General features: G+C 38.0%; 1 protein-coding gene across 1 annotated transcript in view; it reads right to left on the reverse strand.

The window, feature by feature from the left end:
* Positions 1-5,594: 5,594 nt before the first annotated feature.
* LOC145661699 (nucleoside diphosphate kinase 5) overlaps positions 5,595-26,229 on the reverse strand; it is a 48,862-nt gene continuing 28,227 nt past the window's right edge. The window contains exons 2-3 of the mRNA XM_081727033.1: positions 15,905-16,217; positions 5,595-6,422 (exon numbers count right to left, since the gene is read on the reverse strand). Coding sequence (XP_081583159.1) covers positions 6,244-6,422; positions 15,905-16,217 — 492 coding nt within the window. The 3' untranslated portion in view covers positions 5,595-6,243. The remainder of the gene's footprint in view (positions 6,423-15,904; positions 16,218-26,229) is intronic.

A 26,229-nucleotide genomic window follows, 5' to 3' on the forward strand; every position in this document is an offset into this window, starting at 1 on the left:
GCGGTTAGCGTAGGCTCCTTTGGTATGGGAGACCCTGATTCGATTCCCGATGGGAGCTCATGTAGTTCGGATCCTACATTAACCTGTAAGTCCACGTCTCATAGCCACATTGCTGAAAACGGATGCTAAACTGAAAATTAAATCAATATTCTAAAAGTATTGTTCCGTACTCTGGGGTTGTTGGTGGCAATGCCCATCTCCGACTGTATCGTAACCTAATCTATGGATCCGCCACACTTGTCACGTTAAATCAACTGAACACAACCCATCGTTTTTACATACTCTTGGCGACCGATTCATTCCGTACTAATTCCATTCACAGTCTGTTTGTTGAAGCGATCTATCTTTTAACTCAATGTCGTCATCGGCTGATATTTGCTATTTTGCACATCCAAAATATATGCCTCAACATTTTTCATCTTTTGCCCTAGAAGCTGGAGAGTGCTACCAACGTTTCAGGCACGACTCAGCGCTACCAGATTTATCTGAATTCATGCTCTGGGACTTTGGATGACCTTGCCGTCAAAGTTCCTCTTTTATATCAGTTGGGTTTTCTACCTACACCTCCATGGAAGATACTTCGTCCAATTATTTCTTTCCATCTGGCATGATATAAGAAACAAAGTACCAACCTTTACGAATATCAGCAAGTTCTGCTCACTCGTACACCAGTTTCAAGACAGTAGTTTTTTTTTTTTTTTTTTTTTTAATTTAATTTAATTTAATTTTTTTATTTCTGTGACAGCTCCAAGGATGCTGATGCTATTGGATGTCTTTTTTTAAATCGATGTTGGCTGTGCCTCTTTTACTTCTACGGGCACTTACGATTTTAAATTACACGCATTTTCTTCAGCCTTCACTGCTGAGCTGAGCTGGTTGCAGTTTTATAAACTTTACGCTGCCTCTGCACGTCATATACACTGGACTTTAATCTGCTGTGATTCAAAGTCCTCTGAGTAACCACCTTGATGCGCAAGGTAAACATCCCTTCGTCCAAAAAAATTCTTCTGCCATATTAGCACAGGATGTGAGATACATCTCTGTTGCGTTCCGAACCATGTTGGCATAGCTACTAATGAAAAGGTAAATAGTGCAGCGAAAGTTGCTGCCCATGAAAGAAGGGAACTTTGTGGCCCCATATCCAGCAGCGAAAGCTATTCACTGCTCAACTCAATCAGCGCTGGCTGCTCGAATGGAACCAGGCTGTAAAGAATAAATTACATGTACTCAGATCTAAACTTGATATCTGGAGCAGCTCAAGATCTTACAGGGGGAACGAATTCTAACTTGACTTCACATAGCACTTAACACGTGGATTTCTACTTCGTGGGGACGATCCACCATTGTATGCGTTCGTGGAGCTAGACAGCATCAACATCTGTTTCTGGACTGTTCACGTTATGTTTAGTTTTCTACCTGACTGGCTACTTAAAAAGCACGAATCCCTTGACCTTTCCACGTCATAACTTACAAATTTCAAAGTCTCTATATATAATGTAAAAAAGCAATTATATTTTTCCCGACCAGGGGATTCCCCATTTGCTATGGATATACATGTATGTAGTGTGTAGGTAGAGGAGTTTCGCAAAACAAACTATTTTATAAAAATTCCCAATCATATAGGCGAGTAAGGTAAAAAGAGAAATCCAGCAGACCTACAATTCTAAAGTATTCTGGAACAAAAAAAAGACAGGAAATCACGTAAAAATCTGTATTTTTTCCAGTTTTTTTAAAATTTTTTTTTCAGCTTTTCATGAAAAAATTCGCTGGATTTTTAAGGACTTTACGAGTAAGCAAAATTCCCTGAATTTACTAGGGTGGTGGGAACCCTGCCTTACCCTGCCCTACTCGGAGATTACCACCGAACGATCTCTTAAAAGTTCTTCTGTTTCTTTGTCACCTCGAAGTCCTACTCCCAAGTGATTGATCTAGCATTTATACTTATTTCTTTTATCCTCCTATGTGTTTGTCCCGTGTGTATCATTACATGCCTTATTCGTTTCCAGTTCCAGTGGCAATCCGACATATGACTTCTATTCATACTAACTCGAGCCTTTCTTTAGCTTGCCGTGTAGCCCCGGCAAAAGATGATTAATATCTTACGTGAAGTCTTGACCCGACCACGGTAGGTCCCACAATTTTGGAACTATGGATCTTTAAAGTTCATTTTTTCATGTTTTCAGTAGTCTGAAACTCCGAAAGGTAGCATTTGTGCACCCGTGTTGGTCTATACTTTTTTCCTTATCTTGGTGTCAGGAATTACCTCCCAAACGTTGTCGGTGTTGTTTTGAAATACCCCATATATTTAAGTACTATGTGGTAGATCAAATAGCAAAAAATGTTAAATAAACTAAAGCGAATTCACACTTGAAACTTGTTTTATTGCTCACTTTTCCAATAAACAAATGAAAATAGAAAGAACCTTTAAAATATTTATCTTAAAGACATTGACATCTGTTCCATACATATATACATTAATAAATCACATTCATGCCATTTTGTTATTTCAATAAACAGTATCACAGATTGCTTTGGTCAGCTTGGTTGCCACGAATGGCCCAGCTGGTGAACGTTAACAAATATAACAGTTATAATTGAACAGTTTAAATAGCATAATTAGTCTGAGATCAAATAAAGAAATGTGTAAACATCAAACATAGAGTTGTTCATGAAAGTGTTTCGTGAGGCACGAAATAAAACCAACTAGCACTTGAGAAGCGCGAAAATTTTTGACACTTACTTATGGATGTTATTATGTGAACTTGATTTGCTGACGACTGTACATCATATTGCAAACTTAACACTACAATTAAATGGTAATAGACATTACAGTTTGATAATTTTGATGTCAGTAACATGAAAATTCATATAAGTACAAACGTTGCATAGAATACTTTTCGCAGTAGCTTAATGCAATCTTTCTGAAAATTCAGTATGCTTACCATCACACTTGTCAATGATTCTAGATTGGGTTCTTCTCGAGGTGCGAGTGAGCATGTTAAGTTTGGTAGATACTGAGACGGAAAACCTGGACTGATTTGTGAAAAATCTTCATGTAAGATACGTGACTTTGGTCTAGTTATATAGCTGAAAAAATATCAGTAGTTTTTCATGATTATGTGGTGGTCATAGAATAATTAGAAAAAGGAAGGGCTACTGGACATTATGGAATTTTCGAGTCTACTATTATTACAGGAACGTGCTAATAATGTCTGGATGCCGCAAAACAATCCAATAGCTAATATTGTTCCAAAACAATTTAAATAACTGAGACATTTTATCTACAGGGTGACAATTAATGATCTATATGAAATAAAACTGTCATAATTTCTGAACGGTTTGCGTGATGACGTCCAAACTGCGTGTCTGACCACAGAGCATGATGGGAATTCGTATGTGCATGTGCATCCAACGTGTTGATGTCGGCCATTTGCAAGTGAAAATGTCACGATACAGCGCAGGAGCGTATAGCACTTGTTAAAGCCTATTATGCGAGAAATAACAGTCCGATTGCGGCGCAAAGGAAGTGTGCGACCAAGTACAAGGTAAAGACCACCGGTCCAAGTGGGCTAACAATCAAGAATTTGATTCGCAAGTTTGAGAGAACACGTAGTGTTTGGGATGACAGTATTGGCAATGTCAGTCGGTCGACAAACAAGTGTGAAAACTCCTGAAAACATCGTGAAGGCACGCGCTGTATTTCAAATCAGCCCACGGACATCGATCAGACGAGCTGCACAACATGTGGGAATCAACCGGGAGACCCTGCGACAAATTGCTGTTGAAGACCTGCATTTCTTTCCATAAAAATTCAAAACCATCAGCCATTAAGCCCCGTGGCCATGGAACAGCGGTTGTTTTGCACCAACACTATTATCCAGAGAATTGACGACCAGGAATTTGATGTGAACATAGTTTGGTTTAGCGACGAAGCCCACTTTCATTTGGATGAGCTAGTCAGTAAGCAAAATTGGCGCATTTGGGAGACTGAGAATCCGCATTTCGCAATGGAGAAGTCTCTCCACTCTGAACGGGTGACGGTGTGGTGTGCAATGTCCAGCCATGGAATAATCGGTGCGATATTCCTTGACGGCACGGTGACTACTGCACAATACGTGACAGTTTTGGAAAATTATTTCATATCCATTATCCAAAATGACCCTGATTTCGACAAGATGTGGTTCACGCAAGACGGAGCTCGACCTTATCGGACCATGAGTGTGTTTGACGTCCTGGAATAGTATTTTGGGGACCACATTCTGTCTCTGGTGTACCCAGAGGCTACTGGAAGGGGACTCGCTTGGCCATCGTATTCCCCGGATCTGCACCCATGTGACTCATTTTTGTGAGGCTATGTTAAGAACAAGGTACAATACCCCAAAACCATAGTCAAGCTGAAAACTGCCATTCACGAGGTCATCGACAGCATCGATGTTCCGACACTTCAGCGGGTCATGCGGAATTTTGTTGCTTGTCTGCGCCACATGATCGCCAGAGATGACAGACATATCGAACATGTCATAACCTAAATCCGAATGTCTGTAGTGCCGTTTACATGTGCAATATAGTTTGCGTACTACGTAGTTTGTCACTAATTTCCATTTTATTTCATATAGTTCATTAATCGTCACCCTGTATCAGTAACGTTACTGTGACCTGACGACCTGTGATCTGATTCAACTATTTCTTTTTTTTATTTAGAGAAACGAAGGAAGTGTAACGACAAAGCAAACATATGGTCAGACTTTGTAGAGAAAATAACAAAAATATTGACCGAACTCTTATGAATGCCATACAAAATATAATCGAGATATATTTGTTAATAAATAGAAGCTTGATATTATTTTGCTGGCACGATTTGTGCAATTGAACATTAAATTAGTTCAACAGTACATAAAAATGCTTACATGTTAAAACATACTAAACCTGATCTTACGAAAAGCTACATACCAAAGATTTTTCATTGTCCATTAATTAGAAACGTAAGAAAATGTTATATCGAACTACAAATTTACTTCATCACTTTTATTCTACATGATGGACGATCAGAGGATTTCATACATCTTCTATGCAGCAACAAGTTTTCTGTAGATACGCTGAGGAAAAGACAAGTAATGTCTTGAAAACTTTTGCGGATTTTGTGCTTTTTGATGTTTTAACGTGTGATAATTTGTATTCACTGTTATTAGTTACGCATCCCATCGTATCAGTTAATAATTATTCAATTAGTTCGTTAAATAATGAGTATTATCAAAATTAATAAATATATTTTCTTAGTTACTTCAAATATATACAAAACAAATTTTGCGCCATCTTGTATGAGGTAGTGCTTCATGAAAACAGTGCAGATAATAAATAATATTTTTATTATTATTATTTTTACGTCGAATTACGAAAACATCATTTGAGATGTTTTTCTCTCTTGTTAGTAGAATAAATGCTGCAAATAGCAAATATCAGCGAATCAACATCGACTATATACCGTATATAATATAAACGTTTTCAAATAAAAACAGATGTAAACTTTTGTCTCTCTTTGCTATAAAACATCTTTAAATTATGTAGAAATTAGCTTAAGAAAAAACACACAAAAATACAATGAACATATATGTAATTAGTGACAAAATACATGCTAATAAACATTATTTAATACAGCTAATACATAAAAAAACATCTTACAACTTCAACATATGACTATATCGTTTTGGTGACAATTATCTTAAAAAAAAAAAAAAAAAAAGAAGAAGAAGACAACATATTACACGCACCTTAACTTGAAGTGTATTCAGCACGATGTATCTAGCACACGTAAAGTCAATTTGAAGATGATTATAGATTTTTATGAATCACCTTAAAGACCTTGTTGAACTACTCACAGGGTTCGTTAGTATTGTTCTGGACACTGCTGGACTTCTAGGCGAGATAACCGTGCTGAAACCCTTTATTAACTTGATAAATATTTGAAGATTAACCGTATACTTGTACAAAACATTGTTCAAAAGAAATCAACACAGCACAATCATAATGCATTTTATTATTATTATTATTATTTTTTTTTTTACAACAAACGTGAATAGTTTGAAAATTTACACTCAATAAAATTCGCAAACGACGCAATAATAATTTATCACAAAAAGTTACGTATTTGTGTACATGTGAACACGCGGAAACATATATAGAGAATACTGACTTTCTGAAATACTGAGAAGTATATTGGGATTTGTTAAAGTATTTCCCAGGCACTTATTCATCCACCTTGGGTTTATTTGGATTATTGACAAGCAACCAATCCGCGAGCCACACAAGAGGATCAAGAGGTTTGACCTTACACAGTTGAGTTAATCCCTTAAGCAGCGTAGGATTCACTGATTCAGCTAGATAATCAGTAACTGCTTCACCCGTCAGAATAGGTTCAAGCATCACTGGAAAAAAGAAAGAGGTATTATAGTACAGCAAAACGACATTCCTATCTTCTTAATTGGCAAACTCACTTCCAGGATCACATATAAGGATTGTAGTAGCAACTGAACAAAGGGCTGTCCAACGGTTTCGCCAGAACCTGCACTGGGAGAGTACTTTGCATAATCAGCTGACTAGTTACCTATAACAGTTCAAGAAAATTCCAAAGGATTAATATGCTCGTCAGTGTTGATTGAAATAAAGTCAACGAAATATTGCAGCTTTCTCAAGTGACGCGACGTATCACTCATAAGAAAACTTATTTGAAAGGTTCGGCAGAGGTTTCTACCAGTGTTGGGCAAAATCAATTGAAATCAATTGCAATTGATCAATCAATTGAAAGTAATTGCTCTGAAAATCAATTGCAATTGATTTCAATTTGTAATTGACAATTAATTTCAATTGCAATTGAATTCAATCATAAAATTTGCAATTAAATTTTCGTCAATTGTTAATTGTTAATTGGTCACCAGGCAATTGAAACTTTTAATTGTTAATTGTCAATTGCAAAAGGTGCAATTGAAACATTTAATTGTTAATTGCAATTGACAATTGAAACTTGTAATTGTTAATTGCAATTGAAATCAGCAATTAAAACTGAAGATAAGAAGATGTGTGTGTATTGTGTTGTCCACTTGTTACTGTTTTACATATTTCAAATAAGGTACTTATAAGAAATGCTAGATACCTACCATCCCTTCCCCCCCCTGGGAAGAAAGCCAGGAAACTAAGTATTTTTTTAAATATATTATGTTTATGGTTCTATCCCCCTCGAAAGAACTCTATATGCCCGTCATGCATACAATAGGAATGGGCACCAGCGAGTTCGAGCGAATTTTCTTTAAAACTCGACTCGACTCGAAGCAGACATCTTTGAGCTCGACTTGAGATCCCGGCTCGAAAAATTCCCCCCAACTCGACTCGAATTCGGATCGAGTTTCCAGTCGAGTCGAGCCAATTCGAGCTAAATTCTTTGTGTAGTTCCAAGTACTACTATCTTCAAGTATCCTACATAGACAATATAATAATCAATGATACTACTACTACTACTATAATTAATTATCATTATAACACCGTGTACCTGTATAAACATGGAATATAGGCGGTTTGTATCGGAATACTAAAAATTAGTTGACTGTCGATCTCGGTCGTCAAGAAATCTTCAGGAGGCAAGGACATCGGTCACGAGGTTCTTGGTTTGAGTTCAGGAGGAGCAAGTATTCGGGCTCGAGCCAAAAATTGTTAGAAGTTATGGGACTCCAGCCAAACATGTTCAAAACTGCTCGACCTGGGTTTAGGGTTGTCAACAGTTCAAGCGGCTCGCTCACAGCTTATTCACTTATCGAGCCGAACCGAGAAGTGAGCCGAGCCAACAGCTCATCCAACCGAGCCAGCTCCAGCCGATGGCTCACACGATCCGAGCCGAATTGAGCTGATTGCTTACCCCAACCGAGCCCGTTCGAGCCATCGGCTCAGTTGAGCTGACTCGAACCCAGCCTATGGATTCGTTTCAACGGAGCTGGTTCGAGCCATTGGCTCCAATCGAGCCGAGCCGATGACTCGTCTTTACCGAGCCGGTTCAAGCCATTGGCTCAATTGAGCCCAGTCGATGGGTAATCCCAACCAAGCCAGCTCAAGCTGTACGCTCAGTTGAACCAAGCCGAGTCGGTTGACATCACTATTCCGGTTGGGCTTCTACTTTGGCTAAAAAATTGGACCGTGCAGTTCTCAGCCTTGATGGTAAGAACTACAAAAAATGATAAGAAATCTTTAGTTTTACGTCTCACGATTATGCCGGATAGGCTAAAGGAGACGGTGATGATAGGAAATGAATGAAATGAAGAAAGTGGGAGGAAACGGGAAAACCCCGAGAAAATCCACGAGCACGGTGTTTGTCCACCACAAAGTACAAACTGCGCGAGCTGGGATCGAACCAGGGACCTCAAGCACCGGAGGTGAACGCTCTACCACTGACCCACCGCGCCAACTGGTAAGAACTACAGTATATACTTATATTGGTGCTCACGGCGTCATTAACTTGTTCCGCCACCAACGAATTTCAAGGTACTTTGTTTTGCATCTTTTGTGCGTGTTTTGTGTCGCTTTATGCGCCTATTCCCACATTTTGTGCATCACCGGAAGTGGGTCAAAATGGGCCTACAAATATGGCGGAACAAGTTATTGCTCTTCCGCCACCAATGAATTTCGAGATTGTTTCCTTCACATCATTTTGTGCCGTTTTGTGCGTCTACTTCCGTTTTGTACGTCGTGGGAAGTGGGTTAAAATGAGTCCCCAAGGTGGGACGAAAACGATCAAGAGTTCCGCCACTATTAAATCTCGAGGTCGTTAATTTCACATCGCGTACCCTTTTGTACGTCTATTTCGACGTTTTGTGCGTCACTGGAAGACGGTCAAAATGGGCCTCAAAGGTGGGACGAAAATGACCCACTACTCCGCCACTACCGAATTTCGAGGTTCTTCCTTTCGCATCAACTAGTGAATGTTTCGTGCCGTTTCGTGCCCTTATTTCCACGTTTAGTGCGTCACCGGAAGTGGGTCAAAATGGGCTTCCAAGATGGGACGAAAATGACCGAGAGTTCTGCTACTATCGAATTTCGAGGTCGTTAATTTCACATCGCGTACCCTTTTGTGCGCCTATTTCGACGTTTTGTGCGTCACTGGAAGACGGTCAAAATGGGCCTCGAAGGTGGGACGAAAATGACCCACTGCTCCGCCACTATACCTACTGAATTTCGTGGTCCTTCCTTTCGCGTCGAGTAGTGAATGTTTCGTGCCGTTTCGTGCTCTTATTTTCACGTTTTGCGCGTCACCAGAAGTGTGTGAAAATGGACGTCCAAAGTGTGACCAAAATGACCCGTTGTTCCGACACTATCGAATTTCTAGGTCGTTTCTTTCGCATCGTTTAGTGATTATTTTTTAAAAAGTTTTCTGTGCCTACTTCCTCGTCTTGTGCGTCACCGGAAGTGAGTTAAACGGGCCTTTAAAGTGGGAGTTAAATGGCTCACTATTCCGCCACTATCGAATTTCGGGGTTGGTTCTTTCGCATCGTTTAGTGTGTATTTTGTACCGTTCTGTTCGCCTACTTCCACGTTTTGAGCATCACCAGAAATGCGTCAAAATGGTACATCAATGTGTGAGAAAATAGAGCTATTGTTCCGCCACTATCGAATTTGGGGGGTCGTTTCTTTCGCACCGTACAGTGCCTGCTTTGTACCGTTTTGTGCTCCTATTTCCACTTTAGTGCTTCTATTTCCACTTTAGTGCGACAACAAAAATGGGTCAAAATGGCCCACAAGTATAGCGGAATAACTTAATGCTGTTCCGTCACCATCAAATGAGGTCGTTTCCTTCACACTTTTTATACGTGATTTGTGTCGCTTTGTGCATCAGTGGAAGAGTGTCAAAATGGACCTTGAAAGTGGAATGAATATGTCTTTCTCTGCCATATTTGTAGGTCACCTTTGACCCACTTTCGTTGGCCTACAAAACGTGAAAGTATGCGCAGAAACGGTATAAATATGCACTAAACAATGCGAAAAAAGCGACCTTGAAATTCGATACTGGTGGGAGAGTGGATCAGTTTTCTTCCCACATTGAATGCCCATTTTGACCCATTACCATTGATTCACAAAACGTGGAAATAGGCTTACAAAACGGTGGAAAACACGCACAAGACGATGTGAAGGAAACGACCTCGAAATCGTTCCTGACGGAACAGCATTAACTTGTTCCGCCATATTTGTAGGATAACATTGACCCATTTCCGGTGACGCAGAGAACGAGGAAATAGGCGCACAAAACGACACAAAAATGGAAATTTAGCTTAATTACATGGAAATTTTAAGTTTGTAAGCTTAATTATATGGAAAATTTTATACATTTTTCCTTTACGTTGGTCTACTTTACGTTGATTTGGGACTTTTAAATTGTATTCATTTTTCCACTGAAAAATATGTATAATTCAACAAGTTGATTTGATTTTGAGTTGCTTTTGGGGTTTAACGTCCCGGTCAGCAGCGAGGCTATATGAGAAATGGACCTACTGATAAACGTGGGATCCGAACCACATGAGCTCCGCCGGGAATCGAACCCGGGTTTCCCACGCCAAAGGCGCGTACGCTAACCGCTTAGCCACGGAGGAGCTCTATGATTCAACAAGGAAATATTTATTAGTTATAATTATAATAATTATCTATATAATTGAATTCATTGTAATTTGGTCCATAACAAACACTTTACCATTTCGTACTAGCTGTTATGCCCGTTCTTCGCACGGATCAGATAAAATATCAATGTAAACAAACTGAGCAACGGGAGAACAATTAAGAAACATTTCTAACATTGGATATATTTTGTGTGAATATATACCCAACAACGTACATGTGTTTTCATTGGGAAGGCCGATGGGGCTGAATTTGAACGTAAACACTATCGGGGATGTCACTATACGTCTGAGCAACCCCGATAAATATGGATTCGACACAAATTCTACTACTTTTACATGTCCCGGTGAACGCCCCCCTTAGACCCCCTTGGTTCGTATTGTAAAACAATCTCCTCTGGCCCCCACCAAGCCCCAACTAATACCACGAAAACTATGAATGTGACACTAACATTTGCCATTTTCTACTACTTTTTACATATGCCGGTAAAAATCCCTATAATCCTCTGGTTCCAATTTTGAAAAAAACAATGCCTCTGGTCCGCAGCCGATGGGGGCTGTATTTGGAAGTCAACGCCTGTGGAAGTATCACCATTCATCTCAGCGACAGCGAAAACTATGGATTTGACACTAATATCGGTCACTTTCCATTAGTTTTACATGTCTCGCAATTCCCCACCCCCGGTGACTCTCGGCTCGCATACAATGGTGGCTAAATTTGAAAATAATCGCTAATGAAAGTATCACCATTGATCTCAGCCACCGCGAAAACTACGGATTTGACATCGGTCATTGTGGATTATTTTTACACGTCTCGTGATCCCCTTCATAATGCCCCCGTTTCTTATCTGATGGGGGCTAAATGTGAAAGTAAACGCGGTCTTGAGTTTCACCAATGAGCTCAGCTACCCCGAAAACTATGAATTTGACATTAATATCGGTCATTTTCGATTATTTTTTTACATGTCTCGGAATTCCCTCCTCTGGTGACCCAAGGCCCGCATACAACGATGGATGAATTTGAAAGTCATCGCTAATGGTAGTGTCACCATTGATATCAGCAACCGCGAAAACTATGGATTTGACACTAATATCGGTCATTTTGGATTACTTGTACGTTTCGGTATCCCCCCCCCCCACTGACCCACGGCCCGTAGCAGAATACGGTGAATTTGAAAGTTAATGCGATCGGAGTTTCACCATTGATCTCAGCGACCGCGAAAACTATGAAATCGACACTGATATCGGTCATTTTCTACTACTTTTACATGTCCCGGTAAACGCCCCCCTGAGACCCCCTGGTTCGAATTTTTTCGAAAAAGCTTTGCCTTGGTGTGGGACCTGGACCAAGGTATCTTTGACCAAAATTTGGTAACTCTCGGTCGACTTGTCTGGTCCCCAGGCCGGTCCCGGTAAACGTCTCCTGGAGACCCCCTAGTAAGGAATTAATAAAAAAAACTCTTCGTCTTGGTCTGGGGCCTAGACCAAGCTACCCGTGACCAAATTTTGAAAAGTTTCGGTCCACTCGTCTCGTCCACAGGCCGCACAAAGATAGACACACAGACACACGAACAAACTATTTTATTTATATTAGAAAGGTCAGATCCGCCGTTATTGTATTAGTGCGATGCTTGAGCGATTGATCGTAGAAATTCAAACTCCGATTAGTGATAATTTTATAGGCTTGTTTTATTACAAGTTTAAACTCTTTAGTCAGTAGAGAAGAGGGCGTGAATCATGGGTCAGAGTTGATGACAATGGGTTTTGGCGGGTCTGTGGGTCACAGTGGGTAAGAGTGATTTATGGTGGGTGGTGGGTCAGAGCGGGTCACGATGGGTCGTGGGTCACGACGGGTGGTGAGTCAATTGGTCGTGGCTAAAGTTTTCATTGCCCCACGCCCTCTCTGAACTACAGTGTTGAAAATTAATCAGTGAAAATCAATTGCAATTGATCAATCAATTGAAAGTAATTGCTGTGGAAATCAATTGCAATTGAATCAATTGCCAATTAATTTCAATTGCAATTGAATTACAGAATTCAATTGCAATTACTTTCCACTGCAATTACTTTCAATCAATTGATCAATTGCAATTGATTCTCCTTTTTTAATGGCCAACTGCAATTAACAATTAACCATTACTTATTTCAATTGTTAATTGCAATTAACAATTAAATTTACAGATTAATTGTTAATTGTTAATTCAATTGAAATTTGCCCAACACTGGTTTCTACGTATAACGTTCAGTCTAAACATAGAGAAGAAAGAAGGTACACGTACGAAAGATTGGTGGAATGTGCTATTTTGAAATTAAAATAGTGAATGTATTTACTTATACTATGTACTATTTTACAGATATTGGCACAATAGGTTATATCAAATACACATTAGGACTAGGTTCAATCTTATAATAAGATCCACTATTCTATCAAAATATTAGACGTATCTATCGGTTAAAACATCTTTTTTTTTCATTTCATCAACATTTCACTAGTCTGTCTTATTTATGTAAACCCATAATGATTAATAAACTTAATTTACAAATCTACACTACAGATGGCCTTTTTCAAAAAATCTGTTTTTCGAATTTCAGAAATTTTATTTTTCGTTTTTTCGAAAGATTTTTCATTTTTTGGTCAAAACAGAGAAATCATACGTGAAGACGAAAAGATTAGCTGACGACATGACGCATAGAAGCTTGCGCCAAGTGACTTGCTAATAATGGCAGAATACCTATAATGATGATGATTTTTCGTTTTTCGATAATTTTTGTTTCCCGCTTTTCAAAAAAAAAATAGCTTTAGAAAAAATCCGAAATCTATTTCGTTTCTTTGTTTTTGGATCACAAGATCCAATATATTTCAGGCAAAAATTTTCTTGTAGGCTTTATATCTGGAGAACTACATATAGTGTAGCCAAACCCAAACTATCACTTAACTCAATATGATGTGCTTATTCCGTAAAACATTCGAAAACATAGAGACTGTTCAAAATATTAGTGGCCTCTAATCCAAAAATGCATCAAAAGATCCAATATATTTCAATCAAAAATTTTCTTGTAGGTCTTATATCTGGAGAACTACATACAATGTACCCAAACTCAAACTATCACGTAACTCAGTATTATGTGCTTATTCCATATATATATATATATATATATATATATATATATATATATATATATATATATATATATATAAAACGAAAACTCGATTTAGGGTCCGTTCGAAAATTTTGTGGCCCCTGATCCAAAAATTAATTATTGGCCAAGATCACAATCTTTTGATCCAGTATTTTTTTTATCATTCCTATTTGATTCCTTTCTTTATTTGATTTTTCTTTTAAAATATCAATCATCGTACCTCATTTGAGTTTTCTTTTTAAAATCAAATAAGAGAGTACTAGATTGTAAGCGATCAATGAAACTCATTCGATCTTGGCCAAAATTGGCATGGCGGCAGACTTAGGCAAGCTTCGTAACCATATGTAATATTATGGTGGGCACGCCTTTGTTCCCAAATTATTGGCCATCAAAGTTGGGTTTAGACTTAACGGAAGGATATTGTATGACGCAAACTATCGATGAAACTTATCCAATCACGATCGAAATCAGTATTGCTGTGGATTTCGATGTATTTATTAAGTACGTGTGCGGTCTTTCAGTTCCAGACTTATTGTTCATCAAATTTAGGTTTTAACTTATTGACATCAAGAAATTTCACTAACACGCGTTTGATTCAACTCAAACAATCTTTACCAAAGTTGTTATGATCGCAGATCTTGACAAGCTGGTATGCATAGAAGCTCAATATGAAATATAGTGTACAGACCTTTGGTTCTCGAGTAATTGGTCATCAAAGTTAGGTTTGGACTCAGTGAAATTAAGAAATTTCACTAAAATACGTGAAATGGAACTCATCCAATTTTCATCAAACTTGGCAAAAAGGAAGACATTTGTAAGTTTAGTAACCATATGTAATATTTTAGTGTGAAGGTCTTTGATTTCCGAGTTATTGGCCATCAAAGTTAGTTTGGACTTAACGAAAGGATATTATATAACGCATGCTATCAACAGAAATAATCTGATCGTTACTAAAATTCGTACAATTACAGATTTTAACAGATTACAGATTACAGATTTAGTATACATGGTTAATTTTATGGACTATGGACTTTTGGTTTTCAAAATATTGTCCAAAAAAATTCGGGTTTAAACTTAGAAATATCAAGAAATATCATTAAAACGCGTTAGATTAAACTCATTCGATACTGACCAAAGTTTATATGGCCACAGACTGTCACGAGCCTGGTACGCGTGCGATCTCAGCAGGAAATATTGTGATGTACAGACCTTTGGTTCTCGAATTATTCGCCATCAAAATTGGGTTTGGATTAAGTGAAATCAAGAAATTTCACTAAAAATTTGAAATATGAAATTCATTGATTTTTATCAAACTTGGCATAGTGGTAGACTTTGACGAGCTTAGTAACCATATATATTATTTTGGTATGAGAACCTTTGACTCCCGAGTTATTGATCATCAAATTTAGGTTCGGAGTTAACAAAATGATATTGTATAATGCATATTAATACTACAAATACTTTCGACAATATACACAACTGTAAATAAAATACGCCAAACTCTTAATACTTACAATTAAATACTTGTCGAAAAACATTCTTGTTTTCGACTAGTCTTATATATTAGCTAAATTAGTTCTCGTGTCAAATTGAACCAGACATTTTTGTTCTTTTTGGCTTCATATTTGTTATGTGATTTATTTTGTCTCTCGTCCGTTTGAAAAATATTTTTTTGTGTATCTTGATTTTTCTTATTGTTTTGTTTAGTCACGTTTAATTAAATCTGTACGTTACGCGTTCATCAAAAAACAAAAGTTGTATTTTGAACTCAGATAACTTGCGCTTAAAAATAAGTTATTTCTGCTTTCAGTTCAACCTGCATTCAATCTTCCAAACCTGAGAATACTCATTGACAACCTTAAGTCTTAAAACTTATAATAATAATAATAATAATAATAATAATAATAATAATAATAATAATAATAATAATAATAATAATAATAATAATAATAATAACCGTGAATTCAAAGTTCAATCTCCTATGAGTGCTTGGGATCGAGTTCGTGTCCCCATCAATCCTGCGTGCAGGGATTTTTTGTAAAATTATATAGTTCTATTCAACCTTCACATCCTTATAAGAAAGGTGTAATTCGTAAAATATAATTAAAGCTGTTACTTACATTCAGGAAAAAAGAAATGAATTTCTCTTTCGGCAGATTCCACCGAGTCACTGCCATGTACAGCGTTCTTGGTGTCATCCATTCTGTCTCCAAACAAGGCACGAATACTGTCCGGTGCTACTTCCAAGGCCTCCGACACTTTCGTAGGACCAATTAATTTTCGCCATTCTTCAACAGCCTCATGTCTCTGAAGGCACAAGGCGACGATGGGGCCACTGGACATGTAGGCCACCAATTTAGGATAAAACGGCTGACCATAATGTTCGGCATAAAACTCACTTGCTTGTTCTGGTGTTAAGCGGACGGTCCTTTTCTGAAACGAAAAATCACTACTATGAACTATCTTATATAAAATCGGTTAAGCTGTGTCACCGTGGATTTGGGTGGAATCACGTAATTCTTACATTATCGCGACAGTGCTGCAAGTGATAGCGTAATTTCGTCACCTATGCATCTAGAGGGTGTCCTAGGAGGAAATCGCTCTTTGAGAGGTGATTCTACGCAAGAAAATTCCTATGACCATGTGTCCTATTCTCAACCGTTTGAGAGGTAGGAACTTTATAACAATTTCTGATCTGTTGAATGATTTTGAGCTATTTTACAGGGATGAGACAGAGTGCATTTGAATGGTGATGGAAGATCTTTGTAACGGTATGCAGCATGCGATAATGGTCTTTGGAAGGAAAGTTATTGAGGGAAATTGGATAGCATCTCTCAAAAATTTCTTTTTGAAGATTATTTAAGGGAATTGGATGGCAACATTGTCAATAAGGATTTCCCTCGATAACTTTCCTTCCAAAATTACTACTGTTCACGCTATAGACCGTTGGAAAGGTCATTCCATCACCATTTAAATGGGCTATGCCTCATTTCTGTAGAACAGCTACAGAATGAGTAATAAATACTTTCATTCAACATAAGGTCAAAAATGGTTAACAACCTTAGCTCTCACACTGCTGAAAAGGACAGATGGTCACAGGAACTTTTGCTTACAATGATCTTCCTATTGCCTTCTAAAGAGACACGATTTTCCCCAGGGACCTCCTGTATATACTAACTATCTATGAATAAGGTTGTTTAAAGAGAGCTACGCCGCATAACGTCGGATTCACAGATAGTGAAAGATATTTATCATCTTATAAATGGTGCACTGTTTGCAATTTATTATCAATAAACCTTTGTATTCGTGTTTGTTTGTTTTTTTTGTTTTTTAACAGGGCTTTGTCACTCTACAAGAACTTGTAGCTGTCATAAAAAAAATCTTGAAACCCTACCATATTTCACAATGTAAACATAGTCTTGAAAGGGTCACACAACATTTTTCCATCTTGCAAGGAGTTAAACCATGTGCAACTTTCTGGAACGTCTTGCTTGCTACCTGCTATCGCCCTCCCGTTGACATAAAGGAAAAAAACAGTTTCGCCGCTTCCGAAACAACGGATTCGTTTGGACAGGGAGGGGAAGTGCGCCAAAATACACTGTTTGTCTACTACAGTACAGTGCCTGCACGGGTGGAGATACCTTTCTTGCTTTCAGTAAGTTGTAACATCTAAACAGTAAATAGAAAGATCGGGCTGCAAGTTTTTTTTTTTTTTTTTATTACAGCTACAAGTTCTTGTAGCGTGATAATGTGCCTTAACTTTTTGAACATTCCCCAAAGGAATAATTGCCAGGTTAAAGGGAATCCCTCGCAGACAACTTGTGGACGTTTGAAACATATTTTTCAATCGAGCTGGTATGATTTCGAGTGTCATGTTCAAAACCACACTCTCTACGTTGCGTTGTTTTTGAATTACAGCCCTCTGAAGTTAATTTTCCCACTCTTTCGGCACCTTATATCGCCGAAACTATCCATCACTGACCGAAGTTCCACAGGACTTTCTTGCTGGTTGCGGTGTCGGGAATTAGCTCCCGAAGTCCGTTCAAATAGTTTCTTACCACCTTGTATACATAACAACACTAAGCCCCCTCCCTGTGCATATAATGAGTCAGGGAGAAACACTGAAATGGTTCGTCACTAACTGAAACGTTCTCACCAAAAGCAATGTTTTAAATATATATATGAAAAAATGATGAAAGACTTCTTTGTCCAATTGTGTGGGAAAGAAGCAATTCTCACCAAAGAAAGAACTTATATGCGTCGCAGAATAAAGTACAAATCGAAAATAATGACCACTGTCTTTACGAAATATACAGAGCGTCCACAAAAAATCCTTCTATAACCTGGTAGCGGTTATAATTCCATTACTTGGAGTCCAGGTCATTTGCAGTTGTGAAAACGCCTAGACAGATGCAACCCAACATACACGTAACTTTTCTCGGCACTGACAGCAGTTAGTAGACCTGATCCAGGTGTTTATGCAGATCAAATTGTAAAGTAGGTGACTAACGAAACAGTTCTGAATTCTAAGATGAATCTCTATGGTTCGGATCGTGTTTTCCAAAGAAGACCATATATTAATCTCAGTACTGCTGTGTATGTAATGTATTATTTCTTTATATAATGTATGTTTAGAGAAACAAAAATACTGACCATGTATTTATCAGGAAATGCTTGAAAGTAGCTGAAAATATCAAATATAGAACAACTGCTGGAAATAAGTTTGTAAATGATTGCCTCTATTGAGAGACCTTCTCCTCATTCCAACATCATTTTCTTTCTGGAGGAGAGAAGATCTTTTTTGTCACACTGAGTATGTATTGAAACTAAAATTGAAACATTTGAAAAAATTTCAACCTGGCCGGGATTCGAACCCGGGTCGGGAGAACAGAAGTTCAATACGCTAACCACTTACCTACCACGCCACTTCATCTTTTATCTAAACTTTTAGCTAGTTAAAATCGTTGCATGTAAGACTATACAAAATGCTAACGCTCGTATAAGATGTTCCTTATGAGTGTCACAATGAATTACTCGAGATTTCCTTCTTTAACTCAAAAACAAGTTATATAGACCTTCGCCAATGAGGAAAATATTACGAAACGTTCTTCAAGTTGAGACTACCTCATCGTTTTTAACTGCTCCCGATTTACATTACTACTATTCTTCCTCACATAACTTCTAATTTCCAGAGAAGAAGAGCCGGCAGCATTTACGCCGATCCCAAGAGTTTCAGCATTCGCGCGCTACCCTAACCAGCTTGGTCATGTAAAATGTATAGAAAAATTTGAGCAAGAGAACAGAACCTAATCAACTCCTGTGGGGCTTCTAACCCTTTCCTCCTCCTCCTATTATTATTATTATTATTATTATTATTATTATTATTATTATTATTATTACTTTTACTATGGATCCGTATAGTAAAACTGCAAGCTTATTTTAATGAAAGAAGCGTTATGAAAATTTAAAAAATCCTTGGGCAGTGTTGGAACCCACGGGGCCACGCCAAAAACTATTTTCATTACTAGAGTATTGTCCTAGTACGCTCGGCCACGAGGGCTGACAGCAGTTGGCCTTAATTTCCGTTATATTTAGGTCATGACTCTTGATGTCCTATCTGTATGGGCCAATAAGATCAGAGGATATCTGAAATTCTTGGAATCCGCGAAAATGCAAGCCGACAGACAGGCACGTAGCCAGGATTTCGTAATAGCGGGGATCCATGATGAAATATTGAGGTTATCACACCAGGGGCTGGGTCATTCTAAACTATTTTACTGGTAAAATATTTTGGTTCGTTTAGCGAGGATTTTGTAATGGGGGTGGCGTGACATGAAATATTGTGGTTACCCAGAAGAGGCTTGATCAATCTAAATTATTTTACTGACAGTGTACCCATATTGGTTTTTTAGGGCAATAAAATGAGGATATGTTAGTAAGTACTTTAGTAACAAATATGAAGAAATCTCGAGTAAAAGGATATAAAAAATCGAAAAAGATATAGTCTTCCGAGGTCTTTCGAACTCCGTTCTTCTCTTTTCTTCTTGTGCGTGGGTTTTCTCGGGGTTCTCCCGTTTCCTCCCATCTTCATTCCACCATTTAATTCATTTCTCATAATCACCGTCTCCTTTAGCCTAACCGGCATAACCGTGGGACGTAAAACTCAAAGATTTCATTTCTTTTCTTTTCTTTTCTTTTCTTCTTTTTCTTGTCTTCGTTTAATGTTAAGTATAGCAACGAGATCTCTTTCGGCAGTGCAAACATCCTACCGCGAAATGGATTAATGTTGCCGCGAAATTGGAAATTTCTTTAACAAGTGTCACTGGAGTCTATGTTGCCAGGCTCATATTATTGGGGATTATTGGTATGTCTTAAGTTTTACCTGATAGTATATCTGATCGTCATTTGTAGTCCATGGGATTAGCATGGAGCTAGATGGAATTCAGAATGATCCGTTACAATAATATCCATTTTTAACTAGACTCCCCCTGTTTCCCCCACACAAAGCTCCTCATAAGAAAGAGTAACCAAACGCTTGCTGTAGCTTTACATTTTTAACGCTGATTCTTCTTTTTCTCGTTTCTTTTTGTTTCATCTTTCCTTAATTTTTTATTTCATTTCTGGTCTTGAAGGGAGGTCCGAACTCCCAGACCCACCCCTTGGCTACGTGCCTGCGGCAGACATTATTTTCGCATTCTTTGAATTACATCAACACGTGTAGAAAAAAAAAATCTATTTTTATCTTCCGTAACTACTAGTTTATTGTTTTATCTTTGTATGAGGAATTTGTAGTAGATTGGCAAATTATGAAACTCGCATAGCAGAGACACGGGTTCGAATCCCGTCGTGGCAGCGCCGTAACTTAGATTTTTTCTGAGGAGGGGCAAGCATTAATACGCGTATTTGGGCCCCCTAGAAAAAGTCGTTTTCCTAATTCTTGGGCCCCCTCTTTCCACGCGTCTATTACTCTTTATGGGTCCCCGGAGCCTGTTGACCCTCCCGCATAGCAAGGTGTGCGGGGTCGTTAGTTACACCTCTGGGCCGGTTCCATACACGACAAATTAATTAAGGGGACAATATTCACAAATCTGACAATAATATACGAATATATATCATTTCTAGGGCTCCTAATAGTAGACATTTTTACTGAAATGGGCCCACGACTAATTTTTGTTTTATTTACCTTTTGTGTGCTGTTCTGTTTATGTAATGTAGTGAACCTGTTTGATGCTTCACTCATAATTTCATGTTCATATCGTATATGGAGTAAGACAATTTTGTCTTAAAATGGGCCCCCCTCGAACGGCGGGGAGCTTCCCTGGGGGGCAGTGGCCCCCACAAGTTAAGGCCCTGCGTCGTGGCAATCACGTTTTTCTTAATTGGAAGGTATTGTTTACATAATTGGTTCTGTAATTCTGTTATTCCTTTATTATTATTATTATTATTATTATTATTATTATTATTATTATTATTATTATTATTATTATTATTATTATTGCAAAGTCGAGACTTTGTTACATAATTTATATTTTATGAATTTTCTGATTGGATTTCAAGTTTTTTTTTTTTTTTTTTTTGAATAATCAACACACTCCACTTTAGAGGTTTGGGGGAGGAAAATATTATCCTGTTGTTTACTTGCGCACTACACCAAGCCTGGATACTTCATTTCACCTTTCTATATCTACGGGAAGTACCCTAAAGATTTTGATGATCATAACAGAGTAAGAGAATAAGTGATGAGATCAATGAAATTTGCGTATTAACATTTAAAGTATCAGGTTGTCGGAAAAGTCATGACATATTTCGGTAAAATATGACAAATGATGATTTGTAGATATACTAGAGTTATTCGGATCATGCAATAGTTATGTCATGAATAGCTAAGATCTTGAGCGTTTTGTGTATTAATATTCCTCTTTGTTTGGTTTGGTTCTACAGATTTGATCAGAGATGGCGTGGGCCAATGAAAACTTGACCCACCACCCACCGTGACCCACTCTGACCCATGATCCACCACCCATCGTGGCCCACTCCTACCCACTATCCACCATGAACCACTAACCCACCTGAACACATCGTCATCAACTCTGACACATGATCCACTGCCTCTTCTCTACCTACTAAAGAGTTTATACTTGTAATAAAACCAGGTTGTCAAATTCTAACTAATTGGAGTTTGAATTTCTATGGTCAATCGCTCAAGCACCTCTCTGTTACAATAACAATGAATTTGACCTTTACGATATAAAATGGTAAAGTGTTTTTCATGGGCAAAATTACGGTGAATTCCAATTAAATTATCATGGTCTAATTGTTTCCTTGTTGAATTATCGATACTTTTCAGTGGAAAAACGGATAAAATGTGAAAGTCCCAAATCAAGGTAAGTACACCAACACACAGAAGCTTACATTACAAATTTTATGTCTATTTTTCTCACAACTTTATGGGTTGATTGCCCTATGCTCTAAGCGCTCCATATAATAAACAAGCTTCAGCAATTATTATAAAGCGCATGGTAAGCATATATACATATATGATGCGAAGCAGTGTATTTTTTGTTGAGTTGAATTTGAGTTTAACGTCCGTTTGAGCAGCGAGGCTATATGAGACGTGCACCTACCTCATACCGTAAAAGTCGCCAACACCTAGTGGCCCACTTGTGGGTAAACGTCGATTGTCAATATAGCAACGAGTCGAAGGATTGCTGCTAGTGTCCCACTAACGCAGGGTTTAGTCGAGTCGAAACAGATATCTCGAGTCGAGGTGTTTAAGTTACCACCGCGTAGCAGCGAGGACTTCGTTTCGGTGCGCGCTCCTTTGATTCGTCGTGGAGAATCGTGAAGGGACCAACACGAACTATCGCCAGTCATGTGCATGCGGTTATTATTATATATTATTTTTTCCTGACGAATTGTTCATAAAGTGAGCTCCGGGGGTCACGAATAACCTCTGTCTCAACATCACGAAGTGAAAAATCTTGAGATAAGTGTGATAATTGTATGAATTTAGATGGCAACTGTCGCCTATCATTAGAAAATGAATATGGAAGAACTATGAAATAAAGTAAATATACATGCGTCATTTTGTCATAAAATTACATCCCGAACGCATTTTATCTTATCCCAAACAATTATCGTTGAATATACACGGCTAAAGGTGCACTCTGAGTGACCAAATTAAAAGGACCTGAATCATTTATCCCTCTACAAGCAATGTTTCCTTCATCGCATCCGTGGCCGAGTCAGAAGAACAACCCCTAGTAATCTTAAGGTTGGTGGGTAGAGCCTTCTCCGGGTTACTTTTTTTGGTACTTTTTAAAAGTGTTTTTTAGACTCACCTTAACGTAAACAAATCACACATATAGGCGATTTAACATATTTTGAGGGAGTAATTTTGTGGTTCATTGGCGTTTTGTCGCATCTCTGCTATTGATGAGCCGCTGGTGGTATAATTTTCAAAACGGAAGAGGGGCCCACCGCAAATCGTCGCTGTGGAACCGCCAATTTTGGGCGAGATGTCGCTAGTTGCCCATCGTTGGTCCATCGACGCTTATGGCATGGGGTAGCTGGTCGTGTTCGTGTTTTAAAATGTGGTGCAGATAATAATGAAGCTTCAAATACAAGGCTGCAAGGCCTAGTTATGTCCAGTACTTTCTTATTGTTATTATTTGTAAAGCTAAAAATAACAAATTTTTTTTGAAGAACGAAGCCTTCTTATATTTGAAAATGGTATTATTGAATATCTAAATTAGACGTCAGCTTTTGAACATTATAATTGTTAGAATGATACCCAACAACAACAAACAATTATTGTTATCAGCATCAAGTCTGCAAAAGCAACAACAAACAGCGAATTATCTTTTCAATCAACTGACGGGTACTATCATTCAAAATACTTTGCCATTGAATTCATCAGGCTGAATATAATCATTAGTGAAAAATAAAACATCACAGGGTAAGGGGAATAGGTTAAAATCTTGGAAATGGCTTCGACCAATTTCTTTTACTCCTAATCATGTACTTGAATATTGGTTTTAAAAGCAAACTTTTGTCACTAGAAGAGCCTCTAAGTGAACCTTTTCAAAAATGCAGAGGTGGCAATTGACCCCCTCTGTGGGCGCCTATGCAAATAGGTCAGCTTAGTAAATGTAACTACCATCATCATGAAGTCTGTTTCCAACAAGAAATATTTAATTTAAATAATATACTTATGATATATTTTGCCGGACCCTCCAAACTTGCCGGTCCATGCAAATGCACGTGTTGTATATGGTAGAGCCGGCTCTGCATATCATATATATCTACTCGACAAATTATTTATATATGATATTTAGAAAAATATTATTAGGCAAATCAGTATTAGTTTTTATCTTTAGACAAGTTATTTGAATTTTATACTGTTCGTGACATTATTTTCGTACTTATTAGAGAGAGACACGAAAAAGCAAAATTTCATTTCTACTTTTATTTCTTAGTTGATATTCATGAAAACTGCTGAAACCCGAATTATTAATAGGTATAGTATTCATGTAAATTTTAAAATATTTGTAGCGTATCAGTATCTAGCGTTTAATTTATGTTGCATTTTACAGTGATTACACCTGCATAAAAATATTTCATACTTAAATAGACGTAAGATGCATTACAAATGACTATTTTAAAAAAAAAATAGAAAAAATGAGAGGCAGTTTTTTCTAAAATAAACGTACATTTCTGAAATATACGTTTTTTTCTATTTACAACTGAAAAATAAATTTATTTACATAAAGCCTGTTACATTTTCTCAAAATAATCCCCACAAGGAGCAATATGCTTTTGCTTAAAAAGTACGAGTCATATATATATATATATCTTTTGCAATATCAGAAATTTCATTGTTATACGCTGCGATAGCATCGTCACTTGTTTGCAAGCGGCGTCATCCAAGATTTTTCTTGAGTTTTGTGAAGAAGATGAAGTGACACGGGGCACAATCTGGCGAATAAGCTGAGTGCGGTAGAATATGATCTTCACTTTCCTGCAGAAACTCTAAAGTTCTCGCTGCTTGGTATGACCGTGCATTGTCGTGAAGAAGAAGAAAGTGAGACAATGGAGAGATATTCGAAAACCAATAAGTAACGTACCACTATACTGTCATATTATGTCGATCATCTAACTTTATAGTTGCTATATGGCCAGTCTTATAAAAAAAAATATGCCACCATAACTTGACCACGCTCCGTGCTCGTTTAACTTTCGAAGATGGAGTTCCATTTGGAAAACTCATACTGTCAACTGCTGTTTTCTTTCGGGCCATAGTTGTAAATCCATATTTCGTCACTCGTAACGATATTATAAACTCGAATGTGCGAAAATCCTTTAAGGATATAGCAGCAGCACTCCACGTGGTCATCTTTTTGCTTAGGTACCCAGCGACTGCAACGCTTGCAAAGGCCGATATGATTTTTTATTATGGACTGGCCTTGAGATGATCCAATCTTCAGAGGTTGACTGAATTTCCTTGTATGTGATATGGCGATACTCTTTCACAAGCTGCAACATTTTCATTCGTAACTGCGTTGCTAGGGCGACCAGATCGAAACTCGTCTGTCAGGCTTTGTCGGCCGCGTTTAAATTTCGCAAACAAATTTAAAAAGGTTGCGTGTGAAGGAACAGAGTCCCCAAAACACTTATCTAAACAATAACGCTCTTGCGTTAAAATAGTACCTAAAATAGTACAAAATTATTGCACGAAAATCACGTCGCTCGAGTTCCATTGTTGCTGACTGGCAGGCTCAAACTAACTTACACTTATAGCCCTCTAATTTTTAAACAAATAAACCTGCAGCCTTGCAGTTACACCTTTCACCACTATACAGTATAAGCTTTTAAAGTGACGCGTTTCAGCAATGCTATTTCAAAAAAAACTTTCGGCATGCCCCTCATAAAGGTATCTATACTATGTGATCAAAAGTATCCGGACACCTGGCTGAAAATGACTTACAAGTTCGTGGCGCCGTCCATCAAAAACACACCACACCATAACATTCTCATCTCCGAATTTTACTGTTGGCACTACGCTGACAGATGACGTTCACCGGACATTCGCCATACCCACGTCCTGCCATCGGATCGCCACATTGTGTACCGTGATTCGTCACTTCACACAACGTTTTTCCACTGTTCAATCGTCCAATGTTTACGCTCCTTACACCAAGCGAGGCGTCGTTTGGTATTTACCTGCGTGATATGTGGCTTATGAGCAGCCGCTCGATCATGAAATCCAAGTTTTCTCACCTCACGCCTAACTGTCAAAGTACTTGGAGTGGATCCCGATGCAGTTTGGAATTCCTGTGTGATGGTCTGGATAGATGTCTGCGTATTACACTTTACGACCCTCTTCAACTGTCGGCAGTCTCTATCAGTCAAGAGACGAGGTCGACCTGTACGCTTTTGTGCTGTA

Source organism: Thermobia domestica, chromosome 1 (genome assembly GCF_964235325.1).
Source record: "Thermobia domestica chromosome 1, izTheDome1.hap1.1, whole genome shotgun sequence".
Lineage (NCBI taxonomy): Eukaryota > Metazoa > Arthropoda > Insecta > Zygentoma > Lepismatidae > Thermobia > Thermobia domestica.